Source organism: Melozone crissalis, unplaced genomic scaffold (assembly GCF_028551555.1).
Source record: "Melozone crissalis strain CALT ecotype California unplaced genomic scaffold, PUWL_Pcris_2 ptg000002l_1, whole genome shotgun sequence".
In the NCBI taxonomy this organism is placed as follows: Eukaryota; Metazoa; Chordata; class Aves; order Passeriformes; family Passerellidae; genus Melozone; species Melozone crissalis.
Window position 1 is genome coordinate 3,476,595 of NW_026535780.1, and position 25,435 is coordinate 3,502,029.

General features: G+C 39.1%; 1 protein-coding gene across 8 annotated transcripts in view; it reads left to right on the forward strand.

Annotated features, from left to right (window-relative positions):
• PTK2 (protein tyrosine kinase 2) overlaps positions 1-25,435 on the forward strand; it is a 188,316-nt gene that overhangs the window by 107,791 nt on the left and 55,090 nt on the right. For all 8 annotated transcript variants that reach the window (XM_054295768.1, XM_054295777.1, XM_054295724.1 and 5 more), the window contains 7 exons: positions 5,103-5,182; positions 6,654-6,716; positions 11,352-11,406; positions 16,277-16,417; positions 17,113-17,190; positions 18,164-18,271; positions 19,210-19,327. In XM_054295768.1, coding sequence (XP_054151743.1) covers positions 5,103-5,182; positions 6,654-6,716; positions 11,352-11,406; positions 16,277-16,417; positions 17,113-17,190; positions 18,164-18,271; positions 19,210-19,327 — 643 coding nt within the window. The remainder of the gene's footprint in view (positions 1-5,102; positions 5,183-6,653; positions 6,717-11,351; positions 11,407-16,276; positions 16,418-17,112; positions 17,191-18,163; positions 18,272-19,209; positions 19,328-25,435) is intronic.

A 25,435-nucleotide genomic window follows, 5' to 3' on the forward strand; every position in this document is an offset into this window, starting at 1 on the left:
GTTAGAAGTGACACCATCAATAATTTCCCCATTCAGGTAAAAGAACAAATATTTTATAAGTCTTGACATCATAAATAAAACTGGGCTTGTGTTTATGTGCCCATCTTCCATGTGGGAGAAGTCTTTTAGTTCACATTGTGTTCACCTCCTTTCTTTTGTTGTGATTTAAGGGTATCTTTGAACTTTTAATGTCCAAAATACTGGAGACAGAAGAGAGATTTCTGTTCTGGCTAAAAAAGGAATAGTGATTAAAAAATAAAAATATTGTTAAGAATAAAAAGTATTTTAAATAAAGTGAATTGTTGCTGAATATCAGGGCAGTAATACATCAGGAAATATGGCGTAGCATTGTGTTGGATTTCAAAATCCCTTTTTCTTTGGATATGACTGCCCTTTCTAAGCATTTGTTCACTGATGCTGAGTGATGTGTATTCTGTCAATGAGAGCAATGACAATTTTGTTTCATTTTTAATTTTATCAGGACATATGAAAGACTTATTTTTCCTGCCTCTGAGAGGTGCCTTTATGCTTGGCATTCCTATTTTCCCCACTGCAGCCCCTTTTTTGTACCAGACTTTTGTAGCTGTTGTGGCCAAGAAGTCAACTCCAAATGTGAGGTTTGGGTCACACTTTAATTCTGATTTGCCACCCTGTGAATGAACAAATTTCAGTAGAGTTGCTTCCTTCACACTGGCACTGCAGTAGCACTTGCCTGGAAGCCTGAAGCAGTTTTTATTTCCATTATTCCATGTTTAATGGAACTTAAGTAGCCTAATCCTTTGCCCCCAAAGCATGCACCTGCTTGACTGTAAATCTGACTTCAACTTGTTAGAACATACTAAAAAAAATCTTAGGGAAAAGGTTCTTGAAATCAGCACAGCAGTTTGCAGCAATAAATTACTTTTGTCTCTTATCCTCCTTTAAACTGTTCTCCAGTGTATTTTTCTCAGGGAGTTCAGATAAGCATGTTATGTGGGAATACAAAATGAGTAACTCACTGGAAGCAAATATGTTACAAGCAACATACACCAAAGTGACTCACTTCAGTTAGCATATTTTGGGGTTGGATTCTTACCAAATAAAAAGTATACAGGATTTTAGCAGTGTTGACACTTGAATTCTTAGTCCTGGTGTCTGTCCAAGTGTTTGCCTTGTTGATCTTTCTGCATTTTCATTGCTGTGACATTGTGACCATAAACTATTGGAGATAAATACAGATTTCATGTCATTTTATCATTGCCAGAGCATCTGGTCTCCAGTATGGGGTGTAAATGATGTAGTGGCACAGAGGTTTAGCGGGAGCACCCTAAAGGCTTTGTTGAGCTTGAGAAAGAGATCAAAGGTTGCTGTTTTGATTTCTTGTTTAGCTGCTCAGGTTTTTGGGGTGGCTTTTCTAAATCAGATTTGTGTGACAAGCTTATATTAATCAGTTTTGTCTTACAAACTAGGTGAAATTAAGGTGTATTAAATAGCATCCTACAGGGTTTTGCCTTTGGAAAGATCCCATTCTGAACAATTAAATTGTAGAGAAGATTATGGCAGTGCTGCTTGATCTGCTTGAAAATGATCTGTGTGTGTTTATATATCTGTGTATATATAGACAGATGTGTTCTTCAGCTTCTCCAGGTTTTGCACAATTACTCAAATTTCCAAGCCATAGGAGGTGCAGCCAAAGGTCTGCACACAGTGCCAGGGAGTGTGACAAGCTCACAGATAACAGAATCTCCAAAGCCCATAGGGAAGGATTCATCCTCTCTCTTAACATACTTCTGAATTTGTAGTCAGCAGAAAAAACCTGATGGGTTTTGTTAGAATTCTTGAGAGTTCAGGTTTTGTGCCTTTGTATGTATATAGGCTTTGTGCTCTTGAAGATGGGGCCTTTGTTTGTCTAACCCAGAAAATATTCTCATTTCTCTCGTTTTATTATATTAACAATAATAATAATAATAATAAAAGTTATAATTGAGCAAACACAAAAGGCTTCTTGGAAAACTATTCAATTGCCTTGTGACAGTGCATTTAATTACCATTAAATTATCTCTTATGTCTCTTCCACTTAATATTTGCTCAGGCTTTTTCCTTAGGAGGTTGTGCTGAACCTCCTGTGAAATTCTTATCTCATCTCTGCACAGGCATTAGTTCATGCATTGATCTGATGCCATCTCAAAGAGAATAGTCAAGCAAAATTAAAGGTGATAAGAGAAGTTCTCATTGGTATTCTGGCAGTAGAAATTGAATCTGCTTTTTTTTAACTTGCTGAAATTGAAAGAAGAATGTGTGCAGGCAGGTTTATGAAAAAAGGGAAGATTCAAGCACCTTTGGCTGTCCATAGTAGGGCACTGTTAAATCCAGACCACTGGATTCTCACCGCAGGTTTCCTAAAGCTTACAATCTTTTATAACTCACAAAGTTTAAACACTAAAATAAGTAGGTGTACATAATGTAAAATACTTTTTTCCCCTTCCATTTTGTTGGAATGGGGGATGGTCTTTTACATTTTCTTAGTCAATATCTGATGTCTGTAGTTGCAGAGTCAAACTGGGAACATGACTGGAATTTGTGAAAGCTCACAAGCTGCAGGGCAAGAGGAGATAAACCCCAAACTTTAAATATTTGGGTAATGTTGCTTATTTATTTATGGAATAGGAGGCTAGCAGCGTTTTAAAATCATGTTTGCATCAGACTAGAGATGCTCTTAAACTGTTTAGTTTAACAAATCAAGGACTGGGATCCACAAGGCAAAGAGCTGTGAAGATAAATGAATTCACATTTGATCATAATACACTGGGCTTTAAATTATCATTGTTCCTGTGAGTGGAGGTTTTGTGTATCAGGTCTGAAAAATCACTTTGCTCCAGCCAGTTCTTCTTGGGGTCTGAATACCTCAAGTAATAGGAGGATAACGGCTTTGAAATGTCCTGGTGATGCAAAATTGTTGAAATGGTTCAAAAAATTGAATCTGTAGTTTTGAAAAAAAAAAAAAAAGAATACTTTAATGAAATAGAAGTGATCAGTTAATGAGTATTTCATTTGGGTGGATGTAGGGCAGGTCAGCCAAGGGATTTTGTGAACAGATTCACTTGGTAGGTGGAGTAGTTTGGGCTGGACATGAAGGTAAATTCTCAGGAAAATACCACGAGAATTTCTGGAATTTGGGTATCCATGTATGATCTGATCCCATGTTCAACACTGTTTTTTCATTTTGAGGTATCCCACATAGACCTGAGGGTGAGGAGGGCTGTGCTGTTGGTCACCACCCACGTGTGTTTGCAGAGGTCATTTATAACAGTTTGTGCAGCCTGAAACTCCATTCCTGATTTACCTGCCCTGCTCTCCTGTCTGACAGTTTTAGTGCATGAGCAGCTCAAAGTCCTTTCTCAGCAATAGAAAACCTGGTGTAATTTATTGCATTTTGCTGTTTATAGGCTCACAGAACCATTTAGGCTGTAAAAGACTTGGAATATCAACCACTAAGCCAGCACTGCCACCTCCACAGCTGAGCCATGTCCCCAAGGGCTGCAGCCACACTTTGAATGGCTCCAGAGATGGTGATTCCACCACTTCCCTGCACAGTTTCCAATCCCTGACCACCCTTTCAGTGGAGAAATCATCCTAATATCCAATCTAAATCCAATTATTTAAATTGTGAGCATAATAAAGAGGAGAATTATGAATTCATATTGTGTATACTATTACTGTGGGAATACAGAATTATTATTTCCATATGTGTGTACAAATAGCACACTACATGATGCTGAAGGGCAATTATTCTCCTGTCTCATTAGTATTTGTAGGAATTGAATTGAGAAGAGTTAAAAGCTCATTATTTTGTCATATTGAGTGCCTGTATGAATTCAGATGTAAGAAGCTTTATTCTCATGTTTCAGCTATTGTAATAATTCATTTTCTCATTCTTGCACAGTTTATCATATTTCTTCTTTCATGTCTTTCAATTACAAATTAAAACTTCTCATGCAGTTCAGGTCCAGGACATGTTTAGGGATTTGTCTGTAGTTAGGAGCAGAAGCAGCTGCCACAGTGGTGCTGAGGGAATGCTGAGGTGGATGCTCACATGTTCCAAGGAAAATGCAGAGTGGAGAACACCTCCAGCTGTTGGATCCTCTGCTGTGCTTCCTTACCTCCAATTTATGCATTTCCCAGCAGTAGTAGTTTGAACTAGTTGTTCTTGCACTTGTCATCACTCACCAAACCCACTGGGAGAAGTGTGCTCCATCATCTCCTCTTTGATCCACAAGTCAGTCTCGTGGATTTTTGTGGGATTTCAGGACTTGCTGCAACTTCAGGATCTCAATAACAACTTGATGTTTTCATAAGATGAAAACAGGAGCTGTGAAGGAAAGGTGCTGAGATTTGTTACTGGAGCAAGATTTGCAGAGTGAATATCTTGGGAGCTGCTTCTGTTCTCTCTTTCTGCCTGAATTTTTTGTTGTTAGTACTGTATAAATTTCTTACTCCAGTGTGGTTAAAGCATTTCCTAAAAAATAGGATTCTGCCCACATGCATGCTGGTAAATAAAACAAGATGAAGATTTGAAGTGTTTCCTACTCTAGATGGTCACCACCCAGTTTCACTCTTTGTTCTTCTTGCTAGTTCAGCATTATTTTATGCCAGTGTGCAGTACAGTTTGTACATTCTTCTCTTTCTACTTCTATTTTTATTTTCACTGTAATTCCTAGGCATTTAACAGTTTTACCTGCATGATTAGATCTGCCTAGACAATTAAATCCTGTTGACCAGGATGGTTCAAAAACACAGCCTGGAATGCAGGTGTAACCATCTGCTCAGTCCCTCTGAATTTTGATTTTATTTAATAAAACATAGGCAATATTGACATACACAAGAAATTTTTCAATCAATTCTTTGTGGTCAAAATGTATTTCTTACCAAAAGAAATTTGTGGAGAATTGTGTCTGCTCATTTGTGGAGAGTATGAGCGCAAATTCTTTTTTCTCTTCCTGGATTGTGAAATGTCATTCCAGAAAATTAAGATGTATTCATTTGAAAGTTGTTGGGGAGTATTTTAGTCTGTGTTGGCACTGAACTGATCTTTCTGTGATGCCTGCCCGTTTCTTTTGCTGTAGGTGAAAAATGACTATATGTTAGAAATAGCAGATCAAGTGGACCAGGAAATTGCTTTGAAACTAGGTTGCCTTGAAATCCGGTAAGCTGATAATTTAATTTGTTATTCAACATCTTTCTGACGGAATATATACATTAATTTTGAAACTGCTTAAAGTTCATCAATTTCTGACCAGGAGAGTTGAATAAAACATCATAAGACCTTTTTTTGCTGTGAAGCAGTTTGAAGAAAAACTGAATAGACTGTATTGTAACTCATTTCTAGTGATTTTTAAATTAACATTATTTTAAAATTTTAATTAATTACATCTTGATACTGCCTTTTGGGTGAGTTCTTCATCTGAATAATTCAAAGGCCTGTAGAGTACATTGAAGTATGTTTAAAAAAATGCATCTGTGGTGTTATTTAGTAAATAGTCTTATGATTCTGCATATATAAATCCTGCAGCTAAAGAATGTAATTATAGATAAATGCTGCTACCTTTCCTCTCTGTATTTACTCAATTTTTAATGTGCTGTTTTGAAATGATTAAATCTTAAGGATCCTTTTGGGTGTTTTTGGTGTTCTTGTCAACTGTATAGACAGCTGGAAAATAAAGATAAATATATCAGATTAACAGATCCTTGAGAGAGTTCCCAGCTTTGAAATGCATGTGTTGGGTTTTGCTAATTTATGGAGAATTTCCAGCCTGAAACATTTGCTTTGGTTATGCTGATGTCTCGCACAGGGAGATTAGAGAAGTAAAATTGATAAGAAATTAATGACAAATGTAAACTTGTTAGGAGAGAATAAAAGTGTCCTTTGAACAGTACTTTTCAAATTAAAACAAAATTTAGATTTAAAAAATTTTCCAGGTATCACAGGAGAATCTGATGCCTTTGTTGTAAGTTTTGCTGGTAGCCCCAGAGAAAACAAAAATTCTTTGTGTAACTGCAAACTCCTGATGCACTTACAAAATCATTGTGCCTTATTTCAAAACATGTGATGAATGTAATAATCTGTGATTATGTTGTCAGCCAGGTCCTGCCTTCCCTGCCTCTCAAGCTGTGGCTCTTCAGAGCATTTTGATGAGATATTTCTCATAGATGAACTTGTGAAACTCTTAGAATGAGCATTTCTGGTCCATTTTATTCTGTGACAACGATGATCTCAGCCCTCTCCTAACAAAGCTGTTTGTTAATTTACTTGTTAATGTGAGCATGGCTGGATTGGAGCAGTTTTCATCATTCCCTGCATCCCCTGGTTCTCCCTGTTCCATGCACAGGGGACTCTCAGGAGGAAATGCAGTGTGAGGTGGAAAGGAGCTGCTCAAGGCCAGGTCAGGTCACTTTTGGTGGCAGCAGTGGTTTAAAGTGGTTCTGAAAATACAATTAATTTGTAAAATAAAAATCTGATCTGGTGAGGTAGAATAATAATGTACTTCATACTTACCTTTGAATTCATTCTGCCAATGTTTTCTGATGCTGAGTGGAAGTTTTGATTATGTTGATGTTGTAGTTTTAGGCTGAATTATCCAATAATTGTTGCTTTCAAATATTTTTCCTGACTTCAGGAGATCCTACGGAGAGATGAGAGGCAATGCATTAGAAAAGAAGTCCAACTATGAAGTGTTAGAGTAAGTATTGTGAGGTTTGAACTGTCCCTTCTCTGCAGCAGGAACAATAAATTCAGTGACAGAACATCTCTGTTGTAAGTTTTCTGTTCCATCAAGGTGGCTAAAATGCTTTAATGTAAGAGAAGGATGATGAAACCCATTGAGATGTAGAAGTAGGAAAAATGCCTTTAACTCTCCAGAGAAACAGGTTTAGAGGAGTTTAAACTTGATCAGGAGGCTCACTCTGGTTTTCAGCAATTTTGCAAATGTTTATGGGATTCACCAACTCTGATTGTGAGGTGATTTTATTCCTCAGTGTTTTTCTGTGCCCAGTTGCATTCTTCAGTTGACTAATTTGTGGTAAAGTGTGAGTTATTTGAAAATGTTTGTGGTATTGTTTTTGTTTCTGTTTTGCTCACTGTGGGCATTTTCTGAGATGTGACCTTGCAATTAACAAGGTTATTGTTTATCTGAGTATCCCAAATTTTAAGAAGACCAAGGAGCATCCTTGTAATAAAATATTTTGTTTGTAATGATATTTATTGTTTACTTATTCATGTTGTACAGGAGATGGCTTCAGTGCAAACAAGCCAAAGTCCTTCAGCTTTTTAGCAAAAACCTGAAATTGGTTTTATTTGTATTTGTATAGTGGATAAGGTTTCAGACACACATGCAACAATGATATGCTCATCTCTGCTAATTACCCTTGTGAAAAGATCCTGTACAGTTTAACACAAAATTGGGATAAAAGGTTGTTGCAGCAGTGAAATCTTGATTTTTTAAATCTTATTTTTAATGACAAATGGGTGCTGACTTTTAGAGATGTGAAATTTAGAGCATTTGGAGGAGAAAGGTAAGATTTTATACAACAATGAATAAGTTTACAAGGATTTTTGAGGGATCTATGATATTACTAGATAAAGATTGATAGCTAGATAAAGATTGATACCCTGCTTATTTAGTATTTCTGTAGTGCTCCTTTATTTATTCATATTTTTTTAACTCTGATTTTTTTTGAATTAGGGACTTTTAAAAATGTTTTTAAGGACTTAAGGTTTTTGTCTGTCAATATTCTATAGAATATTATATTGTATTTTCTATAGAAATATTAGTAGAAATATTCTGCTTGAGGAAACACATCACAAAATGAGAAAAAACTAATAAAAATAAAGGAGATGAGCAGATAGATTAGACTAAAAGGGGATATAAAAAAGATTTGAAAGTATGTGAGTTATGGTTGGTGTAGTTTACGTACATGTGTTCAAGTAAGAACTTGAGTAAACTGTTTTAAAGTCAGTTTTTTAGCAAGTCAGAAGCTACAAGCATGAGTAATTGGGTTAATGACTTTGGAAACAATGAGACAAAGGAAAGCAGGGTCAGAACAGGTCACACAAAGTATAAATTAAAAATGTAACAGGTGAGAGTTCCAGGAGGATTCAGTGTGGGGCTGCTTCCAGTTTAACAGTGATTTCTTTCCTTCAGTTTGTGTTTTCCAAACAGTGACTGCTTTGGTAGGAAATAATAAATTGCTGCTGTGAAAGGCATAGTGAAGCAAAACCCTGATATGCAAAATGTAACAGCTTAATGCCATGTGGAATTGGATGTGGAGAATTGTGCATTTCAAAAGTTTTTTCTTTTTTGAGAACCAGGATGTAATTTGTATGGGATTTAGCTGGGAGAGATGAAGGATAAAACCACGTTAAACTGACTGTAGTACAGATAATTACAAGCTGGAAAGGGTCTGCAAAAAGTGCCAGTGATCCCCAAAATGCATTAATTTGATCTTATCACCTTAATAGCCCATAAATGTTTAACTGCACAAGTAATATTTATTGCTCAAGTGGTGCTTTTTGGTGTTTTTTGTGGGGGGACTGCTGGTTTTAGTACATCATGAGGCACTCAACCAGCTGAGAGCAATTTTTAAATGACCCTTTTTTGCATTGGGGGTGATTGCTCCTTGGCTGCCTTTGTCAGATGCCTGTTTCATGTATATTTGTCTTTGATCAGATTGTCATATGAGAACAGATCTGGATGGGAAATGGTAGATGGGATCAAATTGTTAGGTAGCCTTTAATAGTTGGGCCTTCACGGAGTGAAAGAGGAATTTCTTCCTAATAAATGTGAAGCCTGTTAGTGAGAACAAGGATAATTACAAGTACAGAAATGGGAGCTGTAGGAAGGAACAGGTGCAGCCACAATTTGGTAAAAGGCATGTTCAAGTCTATTATGTTAATCTAGTGTTACTTTTTTTTTGTTATAACTTGAATTGAGGTAAAAAATACATGATATATGCTACCTAAAGCTGCTTATTGTAAGACAAGCAGTGTCACCTATCTGTAGTTGGTGTTTTATTAATCCAATTGCAGTTTGTACATTAAAAAATTGAATTCAGATTTAAGCCCACAAGTAGGCTGGAGTAGATGAGGTTAAGTACAAAGCTGCAGTAGAACTGCATGAACAGGCTCTCAGTGCTGGTTATCTCGTGTTGGCAATCAGAAACCAGATGGCTGAATCCTTCATCCAGAGCCCTGAGTTGGTGTCTCCCTTGTTGGCCATCCCACCCCCACACAGCACAGCTGGGAAGGAGTTTTTTTTTGTAGGGTTCTGTGTGTAAAACTGTTTGTATGTTCCAATTTCCAGTGCTTATTCTCTTATTTATAGGTATCCATAAGTTGTTGCTGGCCAGGGCATTAAATCTGTGTGGTTCTTTTTGTTGAATTCTTCTCCAGTAAATAAATTTGCTGTCTCAGCTAAATACAGGAAATGCTTCATTAACAAGTTTTGTTAAGAGTTGTGCTCTGTTGTACTCTGCATAAGAATTTCTTCTCAGTTTGTTGCACCCAGATGTGTACAAAAGGCTGCTCAGCTTGTCCTGGTAATGAATCAAATGAGGCAGTGGCAGCCTCCCTGTGCTGCAGGACTGTTCAAATCAGGGATACCAGGGTGATGGGAGGTGCTTCATTTCAGAAGCACCAACTCTCTCTAAAATGCTTAATGTTAAACTAATATATCCCTGTCAAAATGTCTTTGCATATTATTTAGATGGTAATAGTGTGTTAGATTCATTTAACTGTGTGGGATGATAAACCAAGTATCATTTGCATTTGAGAAGAAATGCATGGAAGGAATTAACATTTCTGAAGTTTTATAATCCTGCAGCTTACTGTCATTGCACAGATGCCAGTGCTGCACATGAACATTCTGCTTCTCCTGCTTGAGGATGTTTTTAGTATGAAATTGTATGCTACTCATCTTCAGAGAGCTTTAAAAATACCCTGGTTTATTCTTCTGAGTGAGCTTTTTATATTGACTTTAGTGTTGGCTTTGTTCTTGTGCTCCTAGGTAGCAGTAAATAAATCCTGAGTATCTCTGCCTGCTAACAGCTTCTCCTTGCTTTGCCAAGTGTAAGAATTCCAGATGTATTTCTGTGATGTTCAAAGCATGCACTCATGGAAAGCTCACTTTCATACTTGTTCCAGAAACAGATAAGAATGTTTGAAAGAGATGGTAATGTCCTAAATTTAAAGGAAAAAATTCAGTAACACCTTTGAGCTATAAATCCTTTTCCTATTTATATTTTTATCTTATTTTTCCTTTTTTACATGTGAGTTTTTTACACTTGGTTGTTCAGTTGTGTCTTCTGCACTAATGTCATTGGCAACTCTCAAGCACCTTTTTTTGAAGCTGATGTTCAGTAGTAGTGACGCAAACATATGTCAGACATAACATCAGAGCATAGAAATATTTACTGGCTCTGGTTTTCAAACCAGGGTTACAACCCAATTTATGGGTGTGAACATGAGTTTGATAAATTCAGTTTGCAAATCCTGAGCTCAAAGTCACCTGATTTACAGTGGCAAAAAGTGAGACTGCTTGCAAGAAAAAGTTGGTCATTTTAATTTGCTTAGTATGAGGAAAAAATAATAGTAGAAATTTGAACAATCCCTTAATTACAGTGCTTCAAAGGGTAAAACAGTAGTGGAATTGACTCTGCATGCTTAGTGAGGTGATATCATGAGTGTTCCTTTATGGATTCCTGGGTTCTTTAGGCCAAGTTGGGGCTCTGAGCAACCTGGTCTAGTGGAATGTGTCCCTTCCTGTGGCAACTGGGTGGTCATGAAGGTCCCTTCAAACCAAACCATTCTAGAATTCTTTTTATGTCTTCTGCTCCATTTTGATGGAGGTTTATCAGGATATTCCACTTCCATGTTGTTCCCTCTCACCTAACTACATGCTCTAAGAATATTTTTTCTATATGTCTGCAATTATTAAAAAATGTACAAATACCAGTTTTTATTCTCAAAACTCCTCTGTGCCCAAGCCACCATTTCAAATAACAGACTTTCCACACAGGTACCTGGTTAAATAATAGTAGGAATATAACAATATTTCTACAATATCCTCAGTATCCTTTGGGGTTTAAACTAGAAGATGCTGCTGTGCCACATTTGATGTTGGAGTGACTCTAGTTAGAATTTTAATGGTAATGTTTGTCACTCTGAGGTTTTCAAGGACATTGTTAGAAAAATGGTTTAGTAATCATATATGCTAGTTAAAAACAAAACAAAAAACAGACCCAAAGCACCATCTTGAAAAGATAAATGTGATACTGCACAATGTTTTTGATATTAATGGTGTGTGTATTTTCTCTTTTAGGAAAGATGTTGGTTTGAGACGGTTTTTCCCGAAGAGTTTGCTAGATTCAGTGAAGGTAATTACAGTCCCAGTCAGTCCTGTACTGCTGTAAAGTGTCAGAAATCTGAAAATGGCATTATAGTTTTCACTGTACAGTCCTAAGGGAATTGCTGTGCAGTTTTGCTTTGTGAAAACACATCCAAGCTGTCCATGGGTTTGGTGGGATCTGAATCCCAGCCGTGCATCTGGCAGGACAAGGATAAAGTGATTCACCCAGCCTTGCTGAGCTGCTGTGAGAGGGGCACAGCTCTGCCTCTCAAACCTTGGGGGTAAAAGTGCAAAACAAGTCCTTGGAGCCCCTTGGATCAAATAACTTTTTTTTTTTCTTCCTTCCCTAAAAGAAAAATGAGATTTCTGGAGAAAGGGGAAGGGAACATGTAATAAAAAAGAGTATTTTATATATTACTGGGAACTTGATAAACTTGATGCCTTCCTTGCTCAAGACTGTATCCAACTTATTCAAGGAAGATTTCCAGTAATTTCTGCTTAGGTTAATCCTAGCTAAGACTATAAACGTTCCTGAATCTCAGTGCCATTGAAGTCCATATGTCTCAGAGTAAAAAATGCAAATTTGTCTCAAGTGTGTTGAAAAGGGGGATTAAGAAGGGTCACCAAGTATTTTACATTTATAGCCACCTCAATATGAATGTCTTGCTAAAATGTCTCTTACAATTCATACATGAAAGTATAAATCATAAATTGCCATTTTGGAGCTGGTTTTGGTGAGCAGTGGAGCTTTATAGAAATAATAGAATTCAACTTGAGATTTGGAAAGAATCTGCATTGTAATTTAAATGGGTAAACACAAAAGGTTTGTCATGACAAGGTTTTGTTTCAAAAGACTTTTGAAAATCAGAAGCTAATGAAGTCAAGTGGATTTAAGTAATCCCCTCTGCATTTTAATTTAAGCAATTATCTGAAACTGTATTTTCTGCTAACGGGAAAAATTGTGGTGAAAGGCTCCAGACGTACAAGTATGAATAACTGTCTCAAAAATAATATTATGGAGCCAGAAAACTGACTGACCAAGAAAACTGCACTTTGGAAATCCTGAAGTGGGGAGAATAGGAGAAAGAAGTAGCAAGAGTTGCCAGAAGGTGAAGCTGAGTGGGAACCTTGTAAAGAAATGAAGAAAAATGTTGGACATATGAAGAAGAAAAACAAGGGAAGGAGAAATGTGTCTGCTTTTCAATGAAAATGAAATCCCTATTCAAAGTAGTGCAGGATTTAAATCCTTAAATTGCTCTTCCACTTTGTGAAAACCAGGGAATTTGAACTGGCAGGAAAAGGAGGGTTCCCAATAGCTGTGAAATATAAAATTAATTCTTTCTCTCAATTCTCTCTGCTTTGAACAAACACAGAGGGGGAACAAAACAGTGGTTCTTAGAAATGCTTTTAAGAGCAAGTTTTCAGTGCATTTCACTTGAAATTGCTATTTGGAGATATTTCTGATAGATGCTTCTGTTATGGAGGAGTTGTGGTTTTGGGGGCTGTTCAACCTGGAGAAGAGAAAAATCCTGGGGAAACCTGAGAGCTCCTTCCAGTGCCTAAAGGGGCTGGCAGAGAGCTGGGGAGGGACTTTGGATAAGGGATGGAGTGAGAGGACACAGGGAATGATTCACCCTGACAGGGGCTGGGGCTGGATGGGATATTGGGGGGAAATTCTTCCCTGTGGGGATGGCGAGGCCCTGGCACAGGTTGCCCAGAGAAGCTGTGGCTGCCCCATCCCTGGAAGTGTCCAAGACCAGGTTGGATGGGGCTTGGAGCAACCAGGGACAGTGAAAAATGTCCCTGCTCATGGCAAAGGGGTGGAACGTGATGGACTTTTTAAAAAGTCCCTTCTAACCCAAACCAGCCTGTGACCCTGATGGACTTTCTATCTTTACACCTTGCTCATGATGTTAAAATTTAAAGTGACCAATGCTTCTTGGTGGACTGAAAAGAGCCAGATAACATATGCCAGAATTCCTGGCAGGAAATGTGATGCTGGAATTGGTCAGGAATACAATCCATGGGCAGAATCTTTATTCAACTGAGTGGCTGAAATACTTGGGACACCTTGAGGTGGCAGATGCTTTTTTATTTTGTTGTGTCTTGCTCCTGGTATTTGCCAGTGATAAGCTAAGGCTGGGGTTTTGTTATGGTTTAAGGCCTGGCAAAGCCAAGGCCTCCATAAATATACCTTTTACCTGATATCTGCTGTGAGATGTGGCCAGGAAATAAGCAAAGCAGGCTCCAACTTAAACATAAAGAGAAGTTTATTAACTAAACTACACACACAATTACTAAACTACACACACAATTACTAACCTACACACACACAGGGAAAAAAAACAAGGAGAATGAGAACTACACAGAAACACTTCCTTATCCTCCTCCCACCAAATTCCCAAACACATTTACATTTCCCAAAAAATTATCCACACTCGGTCTGGCACCACCCTTTGAAAAAAAAAATCAAATCTTCAGCTCATAAGGGATAGACGGAGTCCTTCCTTGTGCCACGGACTTCTTGTCACAATCAGCAATCCGCCCGGTATCTTGCTACCTCGTGACATCTCCTTTCCATGCCGAGGTGCTCTCACCACCTGGCATGGGATGGGGCAGGGGCCTGCCTTCAGGGCCTTTTAAGAATGCCTCGTCTCGTTCCAAGCAGAGTACAGTCACAATCCTGGGACCTCTGTCCCCCCCATGTCTTCTATACCCCCTGGGGCCGAGGGGTCTCAAAACCAAACTCTCTTGACGCCGAGCCTCCGCTTCCCCCTGCAATACAGCCTCTGCCTCACCAGGAAACAGTCCATGGAAATACAACAAAAAAGAGTCCAGCAAAAACTGCCACTCCATCTTCCTCCATTCCTTCAACATCTCTCTTCTCCCTTTGCCAGACCCTCCTTACTGGCCTAATTTTCTTCCTTCATCTTCCACTCCTGTCCCTTTCCCAGGAAAGGCAATGTTCTGCGAAGCCTTCATTCCCCAAAGGGTTAAAAGTTCTCCCAGGCGGCCGGACTGCCCGCTGCCCCCCCCCTTTCTCCTCCCAGCCGTGCTGCCTGCCGGCACATGATATCAAGTTTCAAGATATACAGTTCGAGCACGGGCTGCATTCTCTGGGGGGGGAATAAACAGGTCGCTCAAGGGTCTGCCACCCTTCCTCCGAACCCGGGCCTACCGTAGATGGGCCACGTGGCTTTCCCCTCCCCCAGCCCAGCCAGAAACTGGGCCGGGGGAGAGACTTCTTCACGCCGGAAATCCCAAGAGGGCTCCGAAGGCCAAGAGCCCTGCTTTTAACCCCTTGAGTTCGTAGTCTCAAGAGGCGGATCCAAATGTCCCACTGGTCAAACTAAGTGCCCATCTTAAATTCCAATTACCCATTGGTAATCACAGCAAAACAAAATATCCCAGATGTCCCATTTCCGGTCAAACCACGACAGGTTTGCACTTGCCTTGGAGTTGGTTTTCTCTGTAAAAATAAAGATACCAGGGAGGTGCAGTGTGGAGTGTCTGAGTCCTTACAAAGCCTGAGGCAGCTCTGGGTGCCCGAGGGAATTTCCTGACTGCCAAGGGCTCTGCAGCCTCCTTAATGATCCACCTGAGAGTTGGGTCTGCTAAATTGACAAAAGAATTTGAAATTACACAAAAGTTACAGATTTCTTTGTTAATTTGATGTGTATGCATCATTGCAAAACTGATCATTTCGTGAATATGCAGCACCCTAGGATTATTGCTACTGGAGTAACTCCTAAACACCCCACAGAAACATTTCTGGCTATTTTGACTTCTGAACATTCTGTAAAGGCTTTCTAAAAATGAGTGTCTAATCTGCCTGGAAGTGCTAACGACAAAAGGAAGTTGGTATTTGTGTAGTGCCTGGGGCTGTTAACAGGCAGAGTGGGAGAATAAAGAGTTTTACTGCTGTTGAAATGGGACATTCAGATATGTTTGCATGGAGGAACAGTGGTAATTCCTGTCTTAACCTTGACATATTGCAAAGATAAGCGTGGTTTTGCTTTCTGTCATTGTTGGTAGTTGGAAGATGAATTAAAACTGGATTTTTTTAAGGCCATTCAGTCACTTTAGACAGATGTTTTTATTCACAATTCTTGATGGTTTGTTCAGATTGGGGGCATCTTAGAGATACTGCTTCTCAGGCCCTATTTTTATTTTCATATGAGTGGCTGCCTTTCAGGGATTATATATTTTGTAGAGGCAGATAATTCAGTTTTTTAAAGTGTTAGTTTAGCTGTCCTTTGTGCTGCTCCAAGTGGTTAGTTGTACTCTGAAAACAGGTAATAAAGTGCTAGACTACATAATTCATATAGTTTAGTTTAAAGGTTTGGTTTACTTTTTACATTTAGTCTACTATTTAAATTTCATCTATTTATATTGAAGGGTTTTTTGCTTTTTATTAGACTGAAAGAATCCACTTTATTATGGATAGTCTAAGTTACTGTGTGCAGAGATTAAGATACAGCTACAGCTGGCTTGTTATTGCCAGGTAAGAGAGAGAATGGTGGTTTTGATTTAAAAGATCATATGAAGGTATAAATTATTCTGGGTTTTTTTGTGGTGGGACACAGTTCAGAAGTTGAAAGAAATGAGGAACTTAGAACAAATTTTCCTGGAAGGGTTAACATGTGGTCTTCTATTTTAAATTATTTAAAATGTTATTAAATATCCTCTCTATGATATAGCAGAAATAATCTTGATCCTAAGCAGAAGTCAAAAGGCAGAACTGCTGCTTACATTTGGAAGCTTTTATTTATTCCTTGAGAATCGTCTGCATTTCATTGAAAAAGACACTGTTAGTACTACTAAGCGACCAAAACTCGTAAAATATCCCTCAGCTGGTAGATTTGAAATAATTATTCTCCAAATGTTTTAATACACAGGCCAAAACACTACGGAAATTAATCCAACAAACATTTCGACAATTTGCCAACCTCAATAGAGAAGAAAGTATTTTGAAGTTCTTTGAGATCCTCTCTCCAGTGTACAGATTTGACAAGGAATGCTTCAAGTGTGCTCTTGGTGTAAGTAGAGGAATGTGACAATCATTAGAATCCATTCTGGAGCTTTCAGTCCAATTGCTTTTGCTTGGTTCTGCAATAATTTTTTGCTTACATCCTTTTTTATTTAATTAGATTTCATTAGCAACAAATGGTATTTATTGATTTTATTTAGAACTTTCTCTGTTGACTGTCTAAAATAAATAATCATTCATTACTTGGATAAAAATTGTATGTAAAAGAAAATATTTTTATAGGTGCTTTGTTTGTGCACTTTTTCAGCTGTTTCCACAAGGAAATGTCAACTTCTGTTAGTAAATTTTCACCTAATACCTGTTAATCTCTACCTATTTCAAGCAAATTTTGAAGAAGGGCCCCAAGTTTGGAAAGTTTGTGAAAATGGAGGCTCCAGCAGAAATTAGAACTTGAATATCAATGTTCATGAGAAGAGGAAATACAGGAAATCCATAATTCTCATGTAGACCTAAGATAAAATGCATGGAAATGCAGTTTGAGTAGCAGAGATCCCCAGGAAACCAGTCATGAGGGGGTTTGCCACTTAAAGAATTACTTGATTTTAATATAATTTTGTTTAAGGAGTTGAAAAGCTTCTAGATATTAATTACTAAAATCTGTAATTACCACATTGGATTATAGTGTTCCTTAGCAAGGCCATGTCTTATTACTGAAATTTTGCCCTTTCTCCTTTGACTCCCAAGTCAAGCTGGATTATTTCAGTGGAGCTGGCAATTGGCCCAGAAGAAGGAATCAGTTACCTGACAGACAAGGGTGCAAATGTAAGTCTGCTCCTGGTTTGTGGGCTTTTTCTCAGTCACTGTGTTAACAGCCATGACCTACTGTGAACTGGATGTCACAGAAAGGGGAGTGACCAGTCTGATCTCTGGGTTAAGCACAGCAGAGCTGGGAGCTCTCAGCATGTACAGCTCTTAGTCAGGTATTAATTTGTGATTTGGGATCAGAGGAAAGGCTCTGGTCTTAGGTACAAAGACTGTGTCAGATTTGGCACTGAATTTGATGGCTTTTCTACCCAGTGAAGTGCTCACTTGCAGAATCTGAAGCATTGGTGGGGACTTTTTACCAATGAAACATTAATTATTCTGAGTTGTTCTCTTTCTTAGGAATGTGCAAATGCAGAGCTTGTTTAACCAGTTGGGGAGCACATCTGTGCAGGCACTGCTTATTTACTTTCTTCATATCCTTCACAGCCTTTTCCTTACTTGATTCCAGCTGTATTTCAGTGTTTCCTTCACCCCATGGTGCAAGGAGCTCTGTCCTGAAATCCTTCAGCAAAATGTTTGGGAAATTTGCAACCACAACTTAAGCTGAGCCCATGTCCAGTTTTCTATTGAAATGAATTCAAAAGCAGTGAGAAGATGGGGAAATCAGGAACACAGAGCTGAGAACAAACCTTTTCCAGCAGTCTGGAGGGATGCTGGGAATGTGTCCATGTGGTTTGAACCTGTTGAGTTTTCTGTGTTGACACCCAAGAGGTTGTTCCGTGCCTGGCACTGCTCAACAGTGACCTCTGTGGGCACAGTGGAGCTGGGTTCCTTTTTCCAGCCACTCTGGGTGTTTGTGTGTGTTGGGAGTGAGTGGCAATGAAACTCTAGAAGGAAACAGAGAACAGATTTCTGCACGTGTAATTTGGGATCAAAGTCTCCCTGTGCTTTTGCAACACCAGGGATCAAGGCAGGCTATTTTGCTGTAATTTTGATTTTTTCCTCTCTTTTTGGTGTTGTCTTTCTGCAGCCAACCCATCTAGCAGATTTCAATCAAGTGCAAACCATTCAGTATTCAAACAGTGAAGACAAGGACAGAAAAGGGATGTTGCAACTCAAGATAGCAGGTGCCCCTGAGGTATGTTATTGATATTGTATGTGCTGATAAACTAGCTACTTTGTGTTTCCTTGCAAGGAGTGGGATGTAGCACACTCCTAATGTGGATGTTCTCTATTTTGGACTTTTGTTCTGAGTTTGGTTTTAAAATAGATTTAAAGTTCATTCATGTTTTGTGTTTTGCTTCTGGTGCTTGTAGACTTTGATATTCATAGAAGAAGCTTAATATAAAAACACGAGCTCTTAAATGCAATTTATTAGCAGCCTGTGCATATGTATTGCATCCTGGAGAGGAAACAGCAATTCCACTTTTATGGGAGGAGGAAATATGAAAGAAGGAAAATTTGTTCCCTTGTATTACGTGGAATCAGTGCTGGAAGTGAAATCAAATAATTTCCTTGGTCCATTGCACCAGAAAACAGTGGAAGAGCAGGACTGAGGGAAGGTGGCAGATCTGTGCACAGAATGATGAATGTTGGTGCTATTGAACTTTATAGCTTGCCTCTATGTCTCTCATCTCTCTTTCCACTGTACATATTTTATTTTTGAAATTTTATTGAAATGGAAAGGGCTGTTTTTTAGGCAAAGAACAAATACTGCAGAGAGTAGGGAAAAAGATTCCACCTGTGAGAGCTTTAAGGAATAACCAACTTCTTCAGAATTGTCTTAATTATAACTCTGGAAGTCATAGCAGTTGTATTCAACAGTTGTTTACACATCAGAAGCCCAAACTAACACTACATTGGGTGAAGGGTTTTACCAGCTGTGCTTTCTGAACCTCCTGTTTGAAATTTGCTGCCCAAAACTTACAGCAGGAATCTCCCTGCTCACCCACACTGTTCTGTTTACGCTTTGCAGGCGTGTGTAAAGTTCTGATGCAATGACACAGCTGTTCCACTCAGTGGCTGCAACTGCAATAATTCCTCTTTGTTGGTGCCTTGTTTTTTTCCCTTCTGTAGCCTCTGACAGTGACAGCACCATCCTTAACCATTGCAGAGAACATGGCAGACCTGATCGACGGCTACTGCCGCCTGGTCAACGGGGCCACGCAGTCCTTCATCATCAGGCCTCAGAAAGGTAAGGACACCTCCAGAGCTGCTCCCAGCTCATTCTGCTCTGAATACAATTCAGAGGTAGCAGAAAAACCCACCCTTGGAGGCTCTTTTCCTTCAGGGAGGGGCCGTGAGAAATGCTGGTAGTAAATTGTCACTGCAGCAAAAATTGCTTAGTGGCTGAGGATTTAGGCTGATTCAGCAATCACTGCTTTGCACTAATTCCAAACTTAACTGGCAGAATTAATTGTAATTATTAAAGGCACTCCTAACAAGGGTATGTTATCTTGTAACATGACTTCCAATATACACAGGGAAATTCAGTGAGGTTGGTTAGGATGCATTTGTATAAGTACTAATTTTTTAGTTTCTGCCTTTCTTCTAGGTACTCAAATATCTCCATTTAAAAAATAAAAAACTTGAGAGGTCTCATGAGTTTCTCTCATAAAATAGAACTAAAGCAGAGATACATTTTATAGTGGCTATCAGTTGTTTTTATAGCATCTCTTTCAAGAAGTGAGATGAGGTTGCAGGTACCCCTTGTTTTACAAAGAATTTGATTACATTTCATTAAAATTTTTTCCAGTTTCAGACAGCTTTAATTATTGAAAAACATGCAAGCAAAGCTGCTCAAGAATGAAGTTTTCTTCTTTCATGTTGTTCTCATCTTTACTCGTGGGAATTCATCCAACCTTGCTGCTTTCTAAAACAATAAATTATTTCCTTCTTCCGTGTTTGTAGTACAGGAAAGTACACAAACTATCCCAGCATCTCTCTAATGTGAAACTGAGTCTCTTTTAGCCACATTCTTGCTTTTTTCTGCTACAGGTTTTCCCTGGGGTGATGTTGTTAACATAATTCAGGTCCATCTCTAACATCCTCCCTGTGTGTGGCTCAAAAAATCCCAAACTTAAACATGAGCATTCACTAATAAAGAAATGTGATGTTAGGGTCTTAGGTGTTTTGACAGCACATGGTAATGGTTCAAATTATTCTTGAATTTGCATGGTTTTTGTTATTTCTGACCCATAGTGTGTGTGAATGACATTTAGCTCCAACACAAGCATTTTTTTTAGAAGCTGTGTGAGTTGTGCAGCCTTATCTCCACACAAATTAAAATCTTCCCTCAGCACAAACTCAGCTCTCCAAGCCACCCTGGTGCACAGCTTCGTGATGATGAACCATTGGCCCCAAAATCAGACACTAAAAGGATAAGCTAGAATCAGAGATAATAACAGTTTATTTTCTAAAACTAAAATAGGCATCACAATCCAAGATTTCCATGTCTCTAGACTAGTGTGTGCCCATGAGTGGAGGTCTTTTGTGCCTCTTCTTTTCTGAGATATCATAGTTTGGGGTCTGCCACAATCCTTGTTATTCACTCCCCAAATTTTCCTTCTAATGCCAGTGGATTGGTTGTTTTCCAGTCTGAACTAGTTAATCTTATAAAACTTTTCATGTTTATACATAACCTCTTCCCTGAATTAATGGATGGCTCTGACTCTGTCTCTGCTTTTCCTTTAGGGGCACACATGGACTTTGTCCAGTTCTTGCCACTTCCACACTGGTGGTGGTGCCCATCAAAACTGACCTGTTCTATTTGCAATTTTTCTTTCTAATTCCTGTCCTGCTCCTACCTGACTTTCTTAGCAGCATCTGCTACATCTTGTAGGCTGACTGAGCTCTCTGAGGGGCAGTATCTCTGATTTTCCTGTGCCCTGTACAGAAAACTGAGGTTTTAACTGAAGTTTCTGGTAGGTGTGAATGCAGGGCAAATCGATACTTCTGATGCAGGGTGTTTATTTGTGTGCTGTTCTTATAACAGAGAATTTGAACATGGAGCAAATGAGCAGTGATTGAACAGGAACATCAGGTAGCACTTTGGGAACACTCCTCCTTATGCATACATGAAGAAAACCCCTCTAGTTAAAATAAATTCTGTGTTTCTTTTGTCTGAGGTTTCTTTTTTTGAAGTTCGTAGCAATACCCAACATATTCATTAAACATTTCATAAGAGAACAGTCCCCATCATGATCTGCATTCCCAGGTCCCTCCACAGTGAGCTTTGATTGTGTAAAACACATCAGAAAAAAATCATGGGGCAACTCTTGATCCCACAGATGTGTTTGATCCCCCTTTTGAGCTTTCCCATCCCCTCTTTGTTGTAAATTTACATTTATTGCAAGTGTCCTCATAAATTGTCTTTCTTGATTACTAACAGAGTCTGGTTTGGGGATATCTGTTGTGCTATCCATTAATGATCCAGTTCTTCTTAATTTGGGGAGAGCACTTGATAGTGTTTAGGACCTGGACAGTATTTGGCATTTTTCCATTCAGTTAGTTCTATTTTTCATAAATATTTTGATGTTCAGGTCCCTTTAGACCCATGTGGAAATGTTACACTTAATATGTGTATTTCCATTATCACACTTCACCTCTGACAGGCCAAGAACACAAATTTAAAAATTCATAAACAGTTGAACTGATTATCAGCTTTTAGATTGCGGGGTGTTTATCACTCTCTACAAGCACTTGAAAGGAAGTTGTGGCCAGATGAGGGTTGGTCTCTTCTCCCAGACATGAGCAAACAGTCCCAGGTTGCTCCAGAGAAGGTTTAAAATGGATGTTGGGAAAATTTCTTCCCCAAAAGGGTGGTTAGGCATTGGGACACACTGCCCAGGGAAGTGTTCAAAAACACCAAATCTGAATAGTTGGTGAAGTTCTCCACTTAAATGCTTTCTCTTTTCACCCAGATTTACCCTGGGCAGGAATTTCATTTTAACAGATTGATAATGTGTTCCCATTTTTAGGATACTGTTCCCTCTGTAGTTTGGCCCCTCACTGATTTTGCTTTCACAATGATTTCAGTCAGGTGAGGACAATTTCCATTCCCCCAGGCTGGGAGCACTGGAGCTGCCTGCGTTCTGCTGTGTCCAGCTTGGAGCTCTGCTCAGACCTGGACAATCCTGTGGAAAACCCAGCAGAACCATGCATCTCCCATTTCTTTAAAAAAATAGAATTGGGCAAAAATGTTGTGGGTTTCAACTTGTGAAAAACAACATATGCCTTAACTGGGATGCCGTTAGTAAGAAATTTTGACTTCAGACCTGCAGGGGTACTGATGAATATTTGGTATTTTATTTGGGATATAAACTGTAAAAGGATGAGCACCAGTGCCTGAAGTGAGCAGTTTGTATCCAGAGCCTCTGGGCGTCTGCAGGATCAGGAGTTCCATGCTGATTAGTTTTTTCTTTAATTATATCCAGTGGTGGAGGAGACATAGAATCATGGAAGAATCACAGAATAGTTCAGGTTTGCTGATACCTTTAAAAATCATCTGTTCCAACCCCCTAGTACTACAACCCTTGGGCACCTCTTAATAGTGTATGAGGGGTTTTTGATACCTTTGTGTGGTTTTTTTTTTAACATCTACTTGCTTTTCCAGCTTCCCTTGTCCATTTACAGCCCTGCACTTGACACATCTCCAGCACACAAAAATGGGGTGTGTTGTCCCTGTAGCCCATCCCTGCAGGCACCAGGCTGTGGCTTCCAGGCAGTTCTGGGTGCTCCTTCCTTCTCCCCTGGGCTGAGCCTGCCTTGTCCACATCTCCCAGCTCCACAGGATCCAGATCTCTTGCTCTGATGCAGATGAGCACAAAGCCACTTATGTCCTGTGGAATTCAGCACATTCAGTGAGAAGGGGGATGATCAGATGGAACAGTTTTGGGTGTGGTGGACCCATGTGTGCTGCTTGATTTCCCAGTGGATCTGGAAGTAAATTCTCCTTTCACTTGGGTCAGAGTCTCTGCTTTTCCCTGTCTATCCCCATCTTTTCCTCACAGTTTTCCAGACTGCTTCAATTCTCACCTTTCCTTCACTTTCCCCTTCAATACTTTCACCTTTCCTTCACGTCTTTTCCTGTTTTTCAAACTCATTGACTACATCATACTGCTACTCACTGTGTAAGACCACTTCTATTCACATTCTCCTTATCTCACAAAGGGCTGAGAAAAGATTTGCTATTACAATGGAATCAAGATTTTGTTTTGTTATGATTTATTACATTTTATTATGACCTTTGCACTGATAGGAAACTGTTCAGAAAGTGGAGTGGAGCCTTGTGGGAACAGAATGAGATTCTCTTCTGTAAGGAAATTTAATACCACAGTGGAAAGTCAGATTCTCTCTTTATCTCCTTTAGATCCTCTTTGATAGGTAGTGTTTGACTTCAGCACACACTGGAAGTTGCCACCTGTGGTATTTCTCACTTTCTTAGGAGTTGGAGGAGGGAAAAAGTCAGATCTGATCTGATCTCAGCATCTTGAACTTATGAAGCGTTGTGGCCCTGCAAGTGTTATGGAATCATTCCTATCCAGTCTAATGAAATCATTCACTGATCTTTCTGAAGTCCCCAAATATGATACTCTGCCAAAAAGAAGCCTTAGGGGAAATTAAAATTCCATCTTTAGAATGCAGTTTGAATAGGATGCAGTTAACATGAAATAGAGCTACATATTAAAGAGCAAGGAAAATTATTTTGAGTAGCTGCTTATTAATTGTGCATCCATTACCTTGATTTTAAAACACAGAATAATAAGGTAACTGCAATTCAGTGAAGTTCTTTTGAAGCAGAGGAAGACTCTGTTCCACCAGTAACATGTGTGATTAATCAGCACCATCTAAGCCTTACATCCATTGCCAAGTCTAAGAGCAGCATTGGAACAACCAGCAGCATAAATTGGTGTAAAGCAGAACCCAGGATGATTTCACAACTAATGCTGACAGCTGTAGGTGACATGTAAAAATTAAGGTTCTTTTGAGTGTTCCTTACAGCCCTGGGGATGCTTGCATAGCAGTGGGCAGAACTCCTGTGCCTTTTCCTTCCAGCTTGGTGTATTTTGCCCAGTTTCATCCAGGTTTTACCTCTTGTGCCCATTGCATTCTCTTTTTTGGGTACCTGTTCCCCAGTCTTTTACTGCCAGGCTGCACCTCCACACCATTGCTCTCATATTTGTTACTCCACACTATCTCTGAGGATCTGTGCCTTTTGTTTCCTTCCCAAAAGGTATCACTTACCCAAACATATCGCAGTACCTTTATCTCCCACTGCTCATATAATCTTACTGTCCTCCCTCTGCCCCCCAGTTCCAGGTGCTTGTTCTTGTCACTGCTGAGCTGCTCCAGGGCTTTGAAATTGCAGCTTCTGGTTTCCCTTCTTTTCTGCAACTTCTTTTTCCACACCCTCCATCAGGCAGATCAGAATGGACTGATGTTGCTGAGCCAAATGTTGCTTTCCTACCTGTAGACAGCAGAAAAAAATGAACAAAAATGGTGTATTTTGCTATGTTGAGTGTGGTTTTGGGCTACCAGGCATTTCACCAGTCCCCTAATACACAAAGATGAGACTGTTGTTTACACCTGTAATTCCTGGAAATTTTTGCATGGGAGAAAAAGAAATGAGAATTTACATTATTTTGTTGAAAAGTGTACATCACCATTTTCTGCAAGTGTGGCTGTTCTCTCAGGTCACTTTATCAGAGCTACATTGATTCAGAGAGTGAAACACTTTATTACCCATCTTCTCTCCTTCCCTGCATACTCCAATCTACTGGAAAGGTGTTTTGCTGAAGGATTAGTAACTTTCCCACAGGAATGCCAAGGGTTTCATCAAATCCAGTAGGAAAAAATCTCTTTGAATAGGTACATCCAAGGTCTCACACACATTACCATTTTCAAAGAAAGACTGGCAAGGATTTGAATGTAGTGTACAAAAAGCTGACTTACTCTCTGGCACAAAACATTATTATTGTATGGTCTCAAGCCAGTGTGAAATCAATATGATAATATGTGCTTTAATGATTTATTTCAGTTGTCTTACTTGGAAATCCAAGTTGGATTGAATTGTTTTATTTATATGTTAGAACTTAGGACATCTTGGAGATAAAAGAAAAGCATTTCTTACCAGAGAGATGAGATAGTGTCACACCTTCTGCAAGTGATTTATTGGAGTTATTTGTTAAGAATAAAACCGGCTTTTATATTCTGTGTACGTTGTTTCCACAGATGAGAGTTTGCCTAAAGGTCTGTGTGAGTGGGTAGAAGGAGTTGTTGATAATGCTGCTGTTTATATATG